The sequence below is a fragment of the Squalius cephalus genome (genome assembly GCF_949319135.1).
Source record: "Squalius cephalus genome assembly, chromosome: 14".
Classification (NCBI taxonomy): Eukaryota; Metazoa; Chordata; class Actinopteri; order Cypriniformes; family Leuciscidae; genus Squalius; species Squalius cephalus.
In genome coordinates this window covers 6,452,599-6,470,262 of record NC_137135.1, presented here as the reverse complement: position 1 = coordinate 6,470,262, position 17,664 = coordinate 6,452,599, and the positions used below count along the sequence as shown (strand labels likewise).

Below are 17,664 nucleotides of genomic sequence, written 5' to 3'. Positions count from 1 at the left end.
TACACAAGTTTAATTGTATTTGTCAGAAGTACGGTTAATTTTTTCTGTGGGAATTTTTTTTATTTTGGAAAACATCACACAATAAGCAAACAAAGTACTGTACAGGCAGGATGGCCAAAAACATAAGGAAATTATGTTATTTTGTATATAACTAAGGTCTGTTCCATGACATTTATAAATATAAATGAAACAATTCCACATGTATACTAACTGTTTTGACAGCTATAATTGTTGTAAAGTGTTCATATATTATTGCTATTGAGTAGTCATTAAGACTAGTACAAGGTTCTCTCTTAAAAGCAAGTGCTCAGAGTTGGATGTTGACCTCACTGTGTGTACCATCACCATCAATAGTGCTTTCATTGCCATCCGAAAGGAATCCGCTTCCAGAGTGATGTGTCCTACACTCCAATGCTGTAAGTCTCTGCTTCAGCCGCTGTTGAGTAGCTGTATATTCAGCCAGTAACCGAGCAAACCGAGTCTGTAGTATTTCAAGAGAAGCTTCCAACCTCTCCACTTTCTCCTCAACCCGCTCTTCTCCCATTCCGCCGGCCTCCAACTCCTCCAGCAGACCCTCTTTCAGGAGAATCTGTCTTCCCCTCTCTTCCAGAACTTTCTTAGCATCCGGATACTCCATTACAGCCTCCATCAGGTCATCCTTTGACAAACAAAAGAGGTCAGAGTAGCCAATGCTACGGATGTTAGCTGTACGACGGTTGCCCATTTTGCTCCCTTTGATGTTGAGGATGCTAATCTCGCCAAAGCAGCTGCCGCCCGTCAAGTGTGCATACTGGGTCACCCCATCATCAGCCACAACAGCAAGGCGACCCTCTTTAATGATGTACATCTCTTTTCCTATGTCTCCCTTTCGGCAGATGTAGTCTCCAGGGCTGAAGACCTGTGGCCGCAGCTTGAGCACCAGTTCCACTAAAAGCCCTGCCTCACAGTCCTGGAAGATACGGACCTTCTTCAATGTTTCTAAGTGCACATTGATAGCAATCTCAGCCCGCAGTTTGTTTGGCAGATTCTTTAGGACATCCTGCTCATCAATTGCTTTCTTGTTGGTCCACAAGTAGTCAAACCATTTGATGACTCTAGCTTCTAGCTCTTTGCTGACCTTTCTGAACTGCATGTAGTGTTTGATGGCGTCGATGTGAGCTTGGAACTCGGTCCGTGTGGCATTCATGTTTGATATCATGGCTCCTACATTACCAACAATGGTGGCGAAAATGAGAACGCCAACAAGGAAATCAAAAACAACAAAAAGATACTCCTCATCCCGCACCGGAGCTGGCATTTCCCCAATGGTCGTCAAAGTGAGGGTTGACCAGTAGAGGCAGTAGACATATCCTCGCGTGAGAGTCCCAAACTCAGGGTCAGAAATGTTTGGGTAGACCCACTGGTCGGATCCAAAGCCCAGAGACTTGGAAATGGCAAAGTAGATGCAGGCATTCCAGTGAATGATGACTAGGATATAGAGCACCAAGATGCAAATGCGGAAAATGTTGGGGTAATTTGTGCGGGTCTCTGTGCGGTCGAAGAACTCGAACAGGCGTGAGAAGCGCATCAGCCGATTGAAACGCAGCTCTGGTACGTGAATGCCAATGACGATGTAGGCTAGATCCGTGGGCAGTATGGATAGGAGGTCTAGCTTGAACTGAAAAGTATGAAAGTAGCTTTCTCTTAACTTGGTAAGGTCCTTCACCAGAAGACCCTGCTCAAGGAAACCTATAGTGAAGATACACATTGTCAATTCTTAATGATTGCTCATATACACTTAATTTTAGCACCAAAGCACCTATCTAATCAATAGTGCAAAGTGTCACAACAACTCTTTGAAAAACATGATAGATGCTAAAAGATTCTGACCTGTTCTCAGTCTCGCACAGGTGTCCAGTATATAAATGACATCAGAGAGATAATCCAAAACCAGCCACAGAATGAAGTTCCTGGTTTGAAGCTCATCAAAGCAGGCTCTGTGTTTGGGATATGAATAATGAAACACCATCAGCTTGAGTCAGGACTAACCCTTTCACATATGGCACAACAACACTTATTTACATGAATCATCATCAAAATGAGAGCCTAGATCACACACTCTTGCTCATGAGGTCTAATTATACCGCTTGGATTTAATGGACGAACAGCTGCTACAAATAATTTCCTCACAGGCTATATACATGCAGTGTTCAGCATGCAAAATTTAGTAGGTTTATTATTTCTTCCGCTTACAGTATTCAGATTAATTTACTGTATAATTTGCTGTATTTTAGGACCTTAGCTAAGAAATGCTATTGATGTTCAATATATCAGCTTTAAACTCCAAATAAAATGATTAGTGTGTAGATAAATTAACATATCTTTTGTCTTACCTAGCCACCACAAAGCACCAGTTGTACAATACAGCTGTGGCAATAACAAACAGCCAGCGGTAGTACAGGTCATCAGCAGGTGCCAGTATGAAAACATCAGACTTTTTCCTGATAATCAAATGCATTTCATAATTTTATGTGGTTGCATGTTTGTTAAAAAGGGCAATGGGTATTTCATACAGCTATGTATGAATGGTGATAATGGTGTGACAGGACAAACTCACTTGGTTTTGGCACTGTTGTTCCCATCATGAGCATCAGATCTACTGATGCTTATCCGACTGGGAGCAACTTGAAGTTCAGGTCCTCGGAAGCGCTCTAAAAAAGAATCTGGCCTTTCCTCCTCTTCCTGAAGGCTCTTATGGGCCCAGTCTCTAAGAGTGACTACCATACTCACCAACCTTGGAAACAAAGAGAAATAATAAATCAATGAGGAAATACGCATTGTGAGAAACTGACCAGGGGCCTCATTTATAAAACTTTGCGTAGGATTTGCGTCAGAAGTGGCGTACGGATAAAACATAGGACGTGCGTACGCACAGAAATATTCGGATTTATAAAACCGTGCGCACGCACATCCTACGCAGTTTTCCCTTAATAAATCACAATCAATTCTAAATGGAGCGCAGCTTTTGCGGCTTCATGTCACGCCCATAGTTGCCCATAAATAGTCCGTGAAACGCCCACAAGTTAATATTCATCGATTGCGAAATCATGGCAAACACAGAGGAAAACCAAGAAACGTAACTTCACTCACGTCATTACGCCTTGTGACGGCATCATAGCATTTTATTACCATCCATTTGATTGCATCTGACAAGCTACAGATGTGTTATGAGGATGAATTGCATAACAAGCCAATATTATTGCAGAACATATTTCACTTTTCATTTTGCAAATATGCGTTAATTTTCATTTCTGTTGTAATCTTCGTTTGCTTTTGTTTGTTTTACACTGCAGATCGATCAAACGGGTGTTCGTGTCGGCTGTTCATGTCTTCATGTTATTTATGAGAGGCAGTATTGCCATTTCTTTTACAGTTTCTACAGTTTCACACACTTTCACGGGTTTCTTCCATCTGTCGACGGTGTCGCCATTTCTCATTTCACCCGTTTTTGTGCGTACGCCTGGGTCAGAGCTTGCGTTAAGGACCGCCCATTTTCCCGTCAAGTTTGCTTTTTATAAATACCAATTATTGCGTAGAGAGCGGCGTACGCCTTCTTTTGTGCGTACGCAACGTTTATAAATGAGGCCCCAGAATTTAATTTCAAGAGTTCACCTTCCATCCAAGTCTAAATTGAAATAAACTAAATAGCCTTCTAGATGTTCCCTAGCTTAATTTATGGAGAACTTTGAAAGGTACTGCAGCTTCCCAAAGGATCTCAACAAGAGTGCCCTGTCCTTTGGTTCTGGGGAGTCCTGGGAGAAATTGCCTAATTAATTTGGTTCAAACATTCTACTTTACTATATGCTGTAGTTTCTCCTTACAGAAGGATGTGAAGCTTTAATCTTAGGGAAATTAGTGTCTCATTAATAATTATGAATTATGATCCTGTGACGCTGAACAAATATTGATTTGAAAACTGGAAGCTGGAAATATAGTGCCTGAAATCCTTAAATGTACCTATACAATATATATATATATATATATATATATATATATATATATATATACACACTCACCTAAAGGATTATTAGGAACACCTGTTCAATTTCTCATTAATGCAATTATCTAATCAACCAATCACATGGCAGTTGCTTCAATGCATTTAGGGGTGTGGTCCTGGTCAAGACAATCTCCTGAACTCCAAACTGAATGTCAGAATGGGAAAGTCATGGGAAAAAATCTCGATTTCTGTTGAGACATTCAGATGGTAGAGTCAGAATTTGGCAAGATGCTATCCTATCAATATGGGCCAACATTTCTAAAGAATGCTTTCAGCACCTTGTTGAATCAATGCCACGTAGAATTAAGGCAGTTCTGAAGGCGAAAGGGGGTCAAACACAGTATTAGTATGGTGTTCCTAATAATCCTTTAGGTGAGTGTATATAATATGGTTCTCTTAGCACTATTAACTTAATCTATTCTTTTTCGATTCAGTGAATATGATAGCTGTGCAGATTTAAAGTTCACCCTTTTTTAATTTGGTTGATGTATGCATTTATGTTCTTTCTATTGTTCACAATACTCTAAAAACTTTGGTAAATCCTCATATCAATATCATCAATATAAATTGAATTAAGTAATATTAAAAGGATAGTTCAACCCATACGTCACTTGCCCGTACATGTCTAGACATATTCGTAAATAGAGAAAAGGTGTGGGAATGACATAGGTTGGTTGTCACAGTAAACAAGAAAGGTTGACAGGCAGCTAAATTTCTAACCACCGGGAAATCACCCATTCCCTATCTGTCAGTCTCTTTGATGTTGTGTTGAGACTAACACTAAGAGCCAGACTTGGAAGCCCAGAGCATCTCTGACATTTCAGAAAAGGCCCATGAGAATTGGTGAGTTGAATTTCTAGGCCAGCTACTCCCCTAGACATATGGGTATAAAATGAGGCTTGCGTGCTCCACTCATTCAGCTTTGTTCTTCGGAGCCTGTAGAAACTTATTTTGCAGGGCTCTCAAGTGTCACTCATTTCGGTCTTTTGTCACGCACTCCTGCCACACACTGTATTTCTCACGCAGAAAAACTATTTATGCCGCAGCGCCCAAAATTTCTCTAGCCGCGCCGATCTCACTATGGAACCGGCAGCCAGGAATCAAGGGCATCTCCCCTAGCCGAGCCTGCCACTTTATCAGCCAATCAAAAAAAATAAAGGGGCTACACAATAGCCAATCAGAAAATAGCACTACTGTATCTGGGTAAGATTTAACGCAACAACCAATGAAAAAAAGCACATCCTGGAATTGTTAACGTGATTCTGCTACAGCGTCTTCGTTCAAAGTTTTGTTCACCCATAGAGGAAACCACTGGAGCTCCGAGCATCACTTTGAGCACAGAGTAAGTCATGATGATGATCTCCTGTTTTAATGTTACAACAAATTCACAACTTGTTTGACACAAACAGTGACAACTTGACTGCTGTTAGAGAATGTTTCCCAGATAATTAGCATCAGTTTTTCATAAGTGTCTGTAACTTAGCCAACAGTTTTACAGCCTGTTCACTGACAACACCTGCTCAGAACAAGTAGTTTAGGCCTAGTCATATTTTCATTATCACACGACTGACATACAGTATTGTCACATTATAAACATCTCTCTCTCTCCAAATAGGCTTAATAATTTTATTAGCTCTAAATAAATTAAACTGTATTGCATAGTCAATGTTATAGGTCACTTTTAAAATCATGTCATATTTTATAATTATATCCTGGCCATGGATGCATTAATCATTGCATCTGTCTTTCAAAGATGTCAGGTAAAAAGCAGTTAAGCATCCTCTCATTCGCCCTGAGAGGAGAGTCCCCTAAAAAGGCCAGGTTAGAGGATGCTGGCCCAGAGAAGGTGGCGAAAAGGGTAGATCCATTAGAGAAGGAGACAGTGCAGGTGGAGGGCAATAAGTCCAAAAAGGCAACAAACACTTTCAATAAACAACACCAGTCATAATCTCTCTCTCTCTCTCTCTCTCTCTCTCACACACACACACGGAAATTAAATAAATACTTTGTATTTGAGCAATTATTAATAACAACAACAAAAACACTAATAATATTATTATTATTATTATTAATATTAATAATAAAAATGCATTCATATTGAAATACGTAATTTGCCTGTATCAGTATTTAAGCGAATATCGTTTATTATCTTTATGAGCGCTGTCTCTGTGCTGTGGTGCGGTCGGAAACCAGATTGAAAATTGTCAAAGTATCCATTCGAGCATAAGAATTTGTTCAGCTGATTGAGGACAACTTTTTCAATGATCTTGCCTATGAAAGGAAGATTTGAGATCGGTCTATAGTTGCTTAATATGGTCTTATCCAGATTGCTCTTTTTCAGGAGGGGCTTGACAACTGCAGTTTTCAGGGAGTTTGGAAAACTCCCAGAGAGAAGTGAGGCATTTACCACTTCTAGAAGATCTGCTTCTAAACTGTTTAACACACTTTTGAAAAAAGATGTGGGAAGTGTGTCAAGAGCGCATGTTGATGTTTTAAGGTGCTGTACAGTTTCTTCCAAAATTTTGCCATCAATTTCGCTGAAATCAGACATAGTAACTACTTTCTCAGGTGGTCTGATCTGTCTGACCCCAGCGCAACTCAAGGATGTGCTGATCACCTTTCTGATATTATTGATTTTCTCAGAGAAGAAAGAAGCAAACTCACTGCACTTGCTGTCTGAGAGCATTTCACTGGGAATCTGGCTTGGGGGGTTTGTCAGTCTCTCTACAGTAGCAAAAAGAGTGCGTGTGTTTAAATTGCTGTTTATAATATTTGAGAAGAAAGTCTGTCTAGCTTTGCCAAGTTCCATATTGAAAGCATGAAGGCTGTCTTTGTAGATATTATAATGGACTACAAGTTTTGTCTTCTGCCACATGCGCTCTGCTTTTCTGCATTGTCTTTTCATATTTTGCACTGCTGTTGAGTTTCTCCAAGGTGCTTTTTGTCTGCCACTAGTTACTTTTTGCTTCGGAGCCGATTGTTTTTGATGTCTCTGAAGAGTATTGTTGTATACAACGAGCGAGTGTGTCGTGTTCTTCTAGGAAGACTCTCCCAGTTGCTGGTGGTTCTACAGCGCGAGTGCAGTGGTGATCGCGAGCTTTAAGCTCTCAACTGCAGTTTTAACAGCATCAAATTTTGTTTGTTGACGGCTGGTTAGAGGGCAGAAAAATTAGTGCTTCACTGTTTCAGTTCACTGTTGTGTCCCCTGTGTGTTTCGGCACTGATGATGGGTCCCATTTCCTGAAAGGGCAACACGGGTGTGTTTGCGTCTTTTTCAAGATGCCATTCCACCCGTGCGCTTCTGGATGTGATTGTTCCTTGTCTCCCCAAATGGGCGGTCACAATAGTTGTATCACGTGTTTGTAGAATATATATATATATATATATATATATATATATATATATATATATATATATATATATATATATATACAGCACGTTGAAGCAGCTTTTGTGGATAGTTTCTTTTCTCATTGCGAGGATATGACTATGGCGGTGTTGAGATCGAGACTCGCCTTCATGCATGGTGGAGTCCCCATTACCACGCCCCGCTACGGCGCTGTGTGGGATGGATGATCAGAGGATCATAGTGAGGAGCAGTGAAGGGTTGCGAGGCTGTCCCTCAAATAGAGCGGTCTGGCGTGACAAAGATGCACCTGCGTCCGGCGGCCGCTGCTTTTTGGATGGGGCCCCTCGTCTCCACCTAAAGCCTGTGAGTTCTCGCCCGTTCTGAAGGGCAGAGCTTACAAGGCCTGTGGGCAAGCCACCTCCTCTTGCGTGCCATGGCGCTGCTACAGGTATATCAGGCCAGGGCACTCATGGACATGCACAAGGGTAGCCCAGACCGTGCGCTCACAGGTGAGCTCCACACCACATCCGACCTCGTCCTCTGGGGCACGAGTGTCGTGGCATGCACGATCGGTTTGGCGATGTCCACATTAGTAGTCCAGGAGCGCCATCGTTGGCTCAGCCTGGTTGTTATGGCGGATGCAGACAAGGTTCGGTTCCTGGTCTTCCCAATTTCCCAGGTTGGCCTGGTCGGCAATGCGGCAGATGCGCCCAAGCGCAGACGGAGGCCATCTGGCACATCCTGCCCCGGCGGCCCACTGCTGCCTCTACCCCACCGCCGGTGGCAGTTCCTCAGCTTGCTCATCGCCAAGGGTGTTCCCCTGCCGCCGCTCCCGCTGGGCCTCCGCAGCAGCCTCCAGCCAAGCCTCAGCTTAGAGCCGGCCACTGTAGGGACGCCCAGCCCGCTCTAGGCGCTGCCAAGCCAGGTGGCGAGCGACAGCGAAAGCATTCCTGAGCGGCCCGCTCAGGGATGGAGGAGGGTGCTTTTGGAGTTGGTCACCGATCCACTCCCTCCCCCTGGATGAGGGCCAGGTGGAGTCTTTGTTTGTGTGTGTGTCTTTTCCACCACTGGTTCCCAAAAAAGGCAAAGCAAGCGGTACCCACATTTCAAAGAAAGAGCAAATTCCTCTGTTCCTGGGTCCCAAGAGGGTAAGTCTGGTGGTGTGCAACTCTGTAAAGCCTTGCACCCCTCAGCCCCCTCTTGTTCGCCAGCACGACAGCTGGGTGTGGTTCGAGGACCCGGTCATCCACCTTCTCATGCATCCCTGGCTGTCTTGTGGAGACAGGTAAGTGTTGCACTGCACACTCAGACCCTGCCTTTAGACCGCCTTCGGGCCTCTCGAGCCGGGTCGACTACATCTCCGTTCCCTCCTTCAGGGAACGAGGGTTGCATACACAACCGAGACGATTTGAAATGTTGTAAAAGCAATGTGGAGATGATGGTGTTTTTATTACTCAATAGTTTTTTATTGAACAGATAAATTGTCATATGTAGCTCTCTAACAGAGTTAATTGTAAATCATTATATATTGTGAAGATCATTTCATTATGGTTGTTGTAGCATTGTGTTGGGATTTATTTTCATTACTATGTCTATTAATGGGTAAAGCTACAGTAATGTCTCCAGTTAGTCAGCTTGAGATCCTTATCGTCTAAACTGCTTATATCTCTTAAGCCTAGTAGTGAATGTTTTGTGAGCAGTAGGATAATCTCTCTCTTTAGTTATGAGAAATAACCATATTTATCACACAGTCACACAGAGCCAAAGCACAACCAAAACAATGTTATTCCGCAAAATGAATGACGTTTTGTCTTTTAACCGCTAGAGGGCCAAAGTGTACCTTTATCCAATTTCAAATTCAAATTCCCAAGCAGGCCATACTTGAATAAACCGAAATGAACTGAAGAAACTGTCTGTGACACTCACATGGAATCCTTCCATCCACCATAGATAATTTTTCAAATTGCTTATCTGATCTGTCTCAGCTGCTCAGTGAACCCAAACAAACAGATGAACTTGAGGAATTAACTAGCACTATGAGCACCATTCTCTCTGGAACATTGGATATTGTTGCACCCATTAGATTAAAAAAGGTCAGAGAGAAAAGTAAAGCACCATGGTACAACAATACTACGCATGTTCTAAAGAGAGAAACCCGTAATTTAGAGCGTAAATGGAAAAAAACTTAGAGGTCTTTAGAATCGCATGGAAAGACAGTATGTCACGTTATAAAAAGGCCCTAAAAGCGGCCAGGGCTGAGCACCTCCACAAACTAATAGAAAACAACCAAAACAATCCTAGGTTCTTATTTAACCCTAATTTGTGCTTTGGGGTCAATATGATCCCAAGTGACTTTTCTTTCATTAAAAAAAATGGTTCCCTTCATCTCAGTGGAATAAAATTTTGTGACTTTCCTACATTATCTATCTATACACACACAAAAAAACTGGGCTTGATTCGGTTGTTCTAAACGCATGTAAAAAAAAAAGTCACACTCATGACCTTTGGGGTCAATATGACCCCACATTGAAATGAATGGGAAAATCGAAAAAAAATGTTTTTTTTATTTTTCATTTGTCAAAAAAAATCTATAAATCCAGAATAAATCTGAAAATTTCAGTACCACAATGAAGTCCTGGTACTCGAGCACAAATGCAATGTGAATCGAACATGATCACTTGCACACACACATGCTCGCGCACACAAACACACACACAGGTGTGACTCCAATAGAAAGCATTTTTATAGAAATTGACAAATAAAATCAATAATTCCAGCATAAATCTGAAAATTCTCACACATAAATGAAGGCCTGGTACTAGAGAAAAAAAAACAATGTGGAATGAGCATGATTACACACACACACATGCACACAAACACACACAGACAGACACACAGTGTGTTTACTCTTCACTCCTATTCCTATCCGCCCAGCTGTTTTTTTTTTTTTTGTTTTTTTTTTACTGTTTTATTTAGTTTTTTTACTTTTTAAAAATTAATTTCTTATTCTAAAGTTAATCATTTTATACATTTCGATTATTGAAATAATATGCAATTGCAATCAAGTAGTTTCTTTTAGTGGCAACTTGTGTGACATTATTGCAAATTTATATAGCATTATTGCAATAACAAGACACTTCAAAAAACCTCAAACAACAACAAAAAAAATTCTAAACTTTGACAAAATACTTATTTAATGTATTTTAAAATGTTTAAATATATAATTCATAAAAAAAGCTGTTATAAGAGCAATAAGTCACATCCAGAAAAATGAATGGATCTCTATGGGACCTCTGCTGGAAGTACATGGTAATTACACTTTGTGGCTAAAACTATATTATCTACAAAAAAACATCTAACCACCAGATGGCAGAATTCTGCATCTAACACCTAGATCAATATCCAGAAACAATTCATATTTAAATTTGATCATCATAAATGTGTTTTTTTTATAAAAAAATGATATTTCATACATATGCTAATGGTGTAGTTGAGGAATTTTGCAGTAAATAGGTAAAAAAGTACTTCATATCCCCCAAAACACAGCATAAAAATATAGATGAGAAGTAAACGAAAAAAATTATATATAATTTGTATTATTAAAATGTATATTTCTTGTACAAAAGCTCTGTGCATCTTTGGGGTCATATAGACCCCAAATGCACTGAGTGTAAAACAGGAAACTAAGGTCATATGAGGGTTAACACCGTGGCTAGACTAACAAATAAACAGATGTCACCTGAACAAAATATTCCGTTACAGTTTAGTAGTAATGATTTCATGAAGTTCTTCACTGAGAAAATAGAAAACATCAGAACCACAATTGTAAACGTTCAATCCTCAATCATGCCTTATAATTCAGCCTCAATTATCACCCTGCAAGAACAATTACAGTGCTTTACAACTATAGAACAAAAAGAGTTAAATAAACTTATCACTTCATCTAAAACAACAACATGTTTATTAGATCCTATACCAACTAAACTACTGAAAGAAGTGTTACCTGTAGTGGAAGAGCCTCTCCTCAATATTATTAACTCATCTTTATCTTTAGGTCATGTTCCAAGAACATTTAAACTGGCAGTTATAAAACCTCTCATTAAGAAACCACAATTAGATCCACATAATCTAGCAAATTATAGACCCATTTCAAATCTACCGTTTATGTCTAAAATACTAGAAAAAGTTGTGTCCGCCCAACTGGGCTCTTTCTTGCATGAAAATGACATCTATGAAAAGTTTCAGTCAGGATTCAGGCCGCATCATAGCACTGAAACTGCGCTCGTTAAAATCACAAATGATTTACTCTTAGCTTCTGACCAAGGCTGTATCTCAATACTAGTTTTACTTGATCTTAGTGCTGCGTTCGATACTATAGATCACACAATACTCTTAGATCAACTACAAAATTATACTGGTGTTCAAGGACAAGCATTAAGCTGGTTTAGATCGTATTTATCTGACCGCTACCATTTTGTCTATTTAAATGGAGAAAAATCGATCATAACTCCAGTAAACTATGGAGTGCCGCAGGGATCTGTGTTAGGCCCTCTATTATTCTCAATATATATGCTGCCACTTGGAAATATTATAAGGAAACATGGAATTAGTTTCCATTGTTATGCTGATGACACTCAAATCTATATTTCATCACGGCCGGATGAGAACGCTAAATTATCCAAATTGACAGAGTGTGTTAAAGATATAAAAGATTGGATGACGCGCAATTTTCTTTTATTAAATCCAGACAAGACAGAGGTACTAATCATCGGTTCAAAAAAACACCCACAAAACCTCTCACAATACAACTTTAACATAGTAGGATGTCCTGTTACTTTATCCTCTACAGTAAAAGACCTGGGTGTTATATTAGACTGCAACCTGTCTTTTGAAAATCATATTTCATGTTACAATAACAGCCTTTTTCCACCTTAGAAACATTGCTAAGCTACGTAACATGCTATCTGTTTCTGATGCAGAAAAGCTAGTTCATGCATTCATGACCTCGAGACTAGATTACTGTAATGATTTATTAGCTGGTTGGCCTGCATCCTCAATAAACAAGATACAGTTAGTCCAAAATGCCGCCGCTAGAGTTCTAACTAGATCAAGAAAATATGATCATATAACACCAATATTATCATCACTACATTGGTTACCTATAAAGTTCTGTATTAATTACAAGGTATTGCTACTGACTTATAAAGCCCTAAACGGCTTAGCTCCAGTCTATTTAACCGATCTTCTATCGCCCTATAATCCATCGCGCTCTTTAAGATCACTAAATTCGAGGCTTTTGGTCATACCTAGGATATCCAGATCCACCAAAGGAGGGAGAGCATTTTCACATTTAGCACCAAAACTCTGGAATAGCCTTCCTGATACTGTTCGTTGCTCAGACTCGCTCTCCCAGTTTAAAACTAGATTAAAGACGCATCTCTTCAGCCAGGCATTCATATAATACTTTTAATCTTACAGTTAAATCCGACCTCTAGTTCATAAACGCCAGAGGAGAACTGGCCCCCGACTGAGCCCGGGTTCTCCCAAGGTTTTTTTTTTCTCCATTAGGTAACCTGATGGAGTTTTTCGGTTCCTTGCCACTGTTGCCTTTGGCTTGCTCAGTTGGGGATATTTTGGGATATTTAATTTAATTAATCAATCAACGATACTATTGATCAGCATTACCAAACGTGGACGTTCCACTAGAAACAAACATTGATGTATTGTTTTAATTTAATACTGTGAAGCTGCTTTGATACAACCTATGTTGTGAAAAGTGCTATATAAATAAACTTGACTTGACTTGACTTGACTTGACTCACCTGGACAGCGCCCCTCTGCCACGGAAGGAGTTCTGTGAGTTCAGTCCACGTGGTTCGAGGGTGGCCATTCGCTGTAATTCTGATGAAGTGTCATCACATATGGACTGACCACTGCATTAGCAAAAGAGTCAAACTGGGATTTATACAGACTGATAGACCGTAACAGCTGATTGTTGAGTTCTAAAATATCTCACCGGCTGATAGTGCTATCGGCACGCTCTGACTCATCTTCAACAGAAGTCTTCACAGACAGTCTGTGGGCTGATAAATCCATGCTCTCCACCAACACTTGTCCGGTCATTCTGTAAAAGAGTTTTGTAGAACTGAATCTACAGCTAATCAAACAATTTAATAAACAGTTTAATATTATTAGAGTCTCATTCAAAGCAGCATCTGTGTATTTGCACATTGATAACACAAAATATAATTTGTACACATGATACTATAGAAATACTGCAATGCAAAAATACTATATTGAACAAACTGTCATATTACTGAAGAAAACAAGTTAGAAATATCTCAAATAATTTTGTCGCATGCACATACTTCTCAGCTGGTGTTAGGTTGTATGAGTTTGTCCCGTCTGTATGATTACTTATGCTTGCAGTTTAACATTATTCATACCATAACACTAAAGAAGTCTGTAAAGGTTATACTATTATATGATTTTAAAAGAGACATTAAATGGTGTGTTCATTTTGTTAATTTCAGCAATATATTTAATAATATCAGGCAACTTGACAAATAGCTTGTCAATATTATTGGGATATACAAAAGTTAAAGGTGCCATTGCATGGATTATTTTATTATTTTAGAATGTTTCCTGGGGTGCCCTTATAATGTTAGTATATTTTTTAGATCAAAATTTGTTATAATTTAGAAATAAAAGGCATTTTTCCTAGCCTGATTTTAGCCTCTGATTTGAACACTCTGTTTGAAGGGGCGTGTCTGCTGTGAGACTTCAGTGTAAATGCCCACTGCTGTTATTGGCTGCTGTGAGACTTCAGTGTAAACACCCACTGCTGTGATTGGCTGCTGTGAGACTTCAGTGTAAGCCTGTTGATCACGTGAATGAAGATCTTATCATTGCAACGCAGTTTCTGCACTCTCACTAATGATTTCACCAATGCAAACATGATGTACGTACAGTAAGAGCTTCGTTGTGCAGTGTAACAGCGTCATTGATTTCATAACGAGTTTTGGCAAGTGTCCAGATAAACTCGCGCTGTGTGATTGACAGCTTGGGCGATTGGAAAGGGATTGTTCTTTGATCGCTATCTGTATATTAATCACAGTTTAAGAACGATTATTTTCATCCTACTAAGAGAAACGACGTGAAGTTGATTGTTTAGTCACTGGCTTGATTTACTGATGCATCAACAGTATTGAACGACTTTGAGAGAAAGATCATCTGTCTGAACTTGAACAAATACACATCATTCACATTCACATAACCCACTGGTTCTTCAGAGGCTCGGATGAAGGAACTAAACAAATATCTTTGTGTTCATTTGTACTTCCAAACACTGAGCAACTGCCATGCTTCGCTCGTTTGCAAGCCATGATGTCTCTCGAGGAAAAATTATTCGGATGATGATTCGGCTGCGCAGTTCCGCCTGGCCTTGAACATGGGCTGGCATATGCAAATTTTTGGAGGCGTACATATTAATGATCCCGACTGTTGCGTCACAGTCGGTGTTATGTGGAGGTTCGCCTATTTTTCAGGGGTGTTTTTCAAAAACAAGATTTAAATAAGAAGGAGAAAACAATGGTGTTTGAGACTCACTGTATGTCATGTACATGTACTGAACTCTTGTTATTTAACTATGCCAAGATAAATTCAATTTCAAATTCTAGGGCACCTTTAAATTAACGTTTAATGATCTATAAGCATTTCAAAGGTTTCTTGATGACAGGACATGATTGTGTTAATTGTAAATTTTACTTACTAAATGAAGATATTAAAGTGACATTCCTTTTGTAACACAAGATCAGCACAGGCCTGGCTGTGTTTAATGCTATAGCAGTAAAGTATGGTGTTCACTGTTCAAAGGTCAAGATGGACAACTATGCAGGACTCTCTGAAAATCCAATGTAATTATGGGGAGGCTCTTAGTATTCATGGCAGTTAAATGGATTGGGTTCATTCACATCAGTTACTGATTTATTGGAAATGAATTACTTTTGATAGATTTAGGTCTGTATGTGTAATACTTATGCTTTGCCCTTAAAAAACAAGCTCACTATTATAATATATTCAGCTGTGTTATGTTGTTTTTCTTACTGATAGTTTTGTCTGATGAGTAATATGATGACATTTGCAGTTTGGACATTTTTACACTGACTATTTATCAACCACCCTATTGTTAACAAACAACCCCGAAAACATTATTAATTTTAACAAGGTTGAAATGTTGTTGCACAAAATATGTTGTGAAAGGGAAATGTTTTAATAATATACAGGAATCTATGATTCCATGAAGAAGCTTTAACATCCATGAAACCATCCTATTCCACAAAAGGTTCTTTATAGTGGAAAAATAATACTTTATAGCGTCCTGAATAAGATATTTTACAAATAAGATGTTAGCATATAATTCACAAGACAAAATAATAGTTGAATTCATTAAAATGCCCCTTGAATCTTAATACTGTGTGTCATTACTGTAGGACGTATCACCCTAGATGATCCACGACTGTTTTTGTTTTTTTTATGGTTGTTAATGAATCCCTTGTTTGTGCCGAGCAGTTAAACTGAGCACCGTTCTTCAGAAAAATCCTCCAGGTCCCACAAATTATTTGGTTTTCCAGCATCTTTCACATATTTGAACCCTTTCCAGCAGTGACTGTATGCTTTTAAGATTCATCTTTTATTTTTTTTTGTTAACATAATGAACATTTTGCAGATTTTGCAACATATATGTACACTTTTGACCACAATTTAGAAACTGAATCGAAAATGGTTAAAGCTGTTGAGCTGTTCGCAGCTTTTAAAAACACTGTGATCATGAGATGACTAAGTGACCTTAGAATAAATATAAATTATGACTGCACTTGAAGCCATTGCTGTGAATAGCACTAAACACCAACAGCTTTTTCAGGAACTCATCAAGATCTGACAAGGTAATATTTCCACATCTTATTCAAACAAATTAATTATTACTATTACTTAGAATATGCAATATAGCAGTACATTGACGATTAAGGAACAGAAGTGTTGTTTTGATTCACTCACCTTCTTGTATGTTGGGCTGTTTCAGGTTTTTGAAGAGATGCTTTGAATTAATTCTTAATAACTTTGAAGAATGTGCATCTGAAGTGTTGAAACATCCTTCCTCTCCTGAGTTCTGAAGAGTCTTCCTCTGACTTCAGCGCAGTGATGTTTTATCTGTCTGGTTCATGGATCTGCTGCGTTTGTTCCAGAGAAATCTGAAGTGAAGGGCTGTGTTGTGATTGAAATGAGGCTGAGAGGGCAGTTGAGTGTCTGGAGGCAGGGAGGGGGACGTGGGACACATTACCATACAGCTCTCCAGACATCACACACACCTCTCCACCGCCTCCTCACATCCCACTCCATCTCTCCCAGCGGAGCAACATCAATCTCAATGTCTTTTTCTCCGTCCTCTGTTTCTCTAAGCTCTGATCTGTTTGTATGCCCAGCGCAGTTGTGAGATTCAAAGGTGGTCCTGTGGTTTTGTGAGAGCAGAGAGGCTGATTGTTATTCCAGCAGATGCTTGTGCGTTTGAAGTGCACTGATTGCAGCATTGTGTTTTTGATGCTCAGCCTTTGCTCCGGCGAGCACTTGAATACACACACAAGCACTGTTTGCTGCTGTATTTCTCAACCATGTCATCAGTGGTTTTAGTGCTGATGTCTGATTGATTCCCTTCACTAGAGAAATAATGACAGAAACATATAGACTCAAATACTTTGTCTGTACACATGTATATAATATTTGGTCTAAAGGCTCATCTTAAAGTCCCCCCGTAGACAATTTTGTCCCTTAAAACACATCTTTGATCACCAAAATGACATATTTAAAAAAAATTATGCCTTAAAATATCTTGAATGTAACTCTCCACCCTTGCCTCATTTAGTATATGAGATTCTATGAATATGCAAATGAGCCCCGCCTCCACTCACTCACTCAGCTCAGAGATCCACTCGTTGACGATCACAGTTTGTGACGTCAGAAACACCAGCGATTTCAAAGCGTGTGTTTGAGACTGTCTTTGGTTCACTGCAGTTTTAAGGAGGAAATACTCAGCAATGGTGTCGACTTATGAATTTACACATGGTTTGTCTTAAAGCATATTAAAAACACCACATAGACACACAGACAACATTAAAAGCTGGATTTTCACCACAGGGGGACTTTAAGGAAATTATCCAAAAGAAAATGGTAGACACCAGGAAAGACACCAGGGCAAGATATAGTAATAGAGGAAGATATA

At 39.5% G+C, this 17,664-nt stretch overlaps 1 protein-coding gene across 1 annotated transcript; it reads right to left on the bottom strand.

The window, feature by feature from the left end:
• Nucleotides 1-307: 307 nt before the first annotated feature.
• Nucleotides 308-16,777, bottom strand: cnga2a (cyclic nucleotide gated channel subunit alpha 2a; the record flags this gene model as incomplete). The annotated part of the gene is made up of 7 exons (XM_079892329.1): nucleotides 16,446-16,777; nucleotides 13,405-13,512; nucleotides 13,211-13,321; nucleotides 2,597-2,773; nucleotides 2,373-2,480; nucleotides 1,870-1,976; nucleotides 308-1,728 (listed from the first exon to the last, which is right to left on the bottom strand). Exons 2-7 carry the CDS (start codon nucleotides 13,509-13,511, stop codon nucleotides 308-310), a joined length of 2,031 nt encoding a protein of 676 aa, XP_079748455.1. The 5' UTR covers nucleotide 13,512; nucleotides 16,446-16,777.
• Nucleotides 16,778-17,664: the final 887 nt, after the last annotated feature.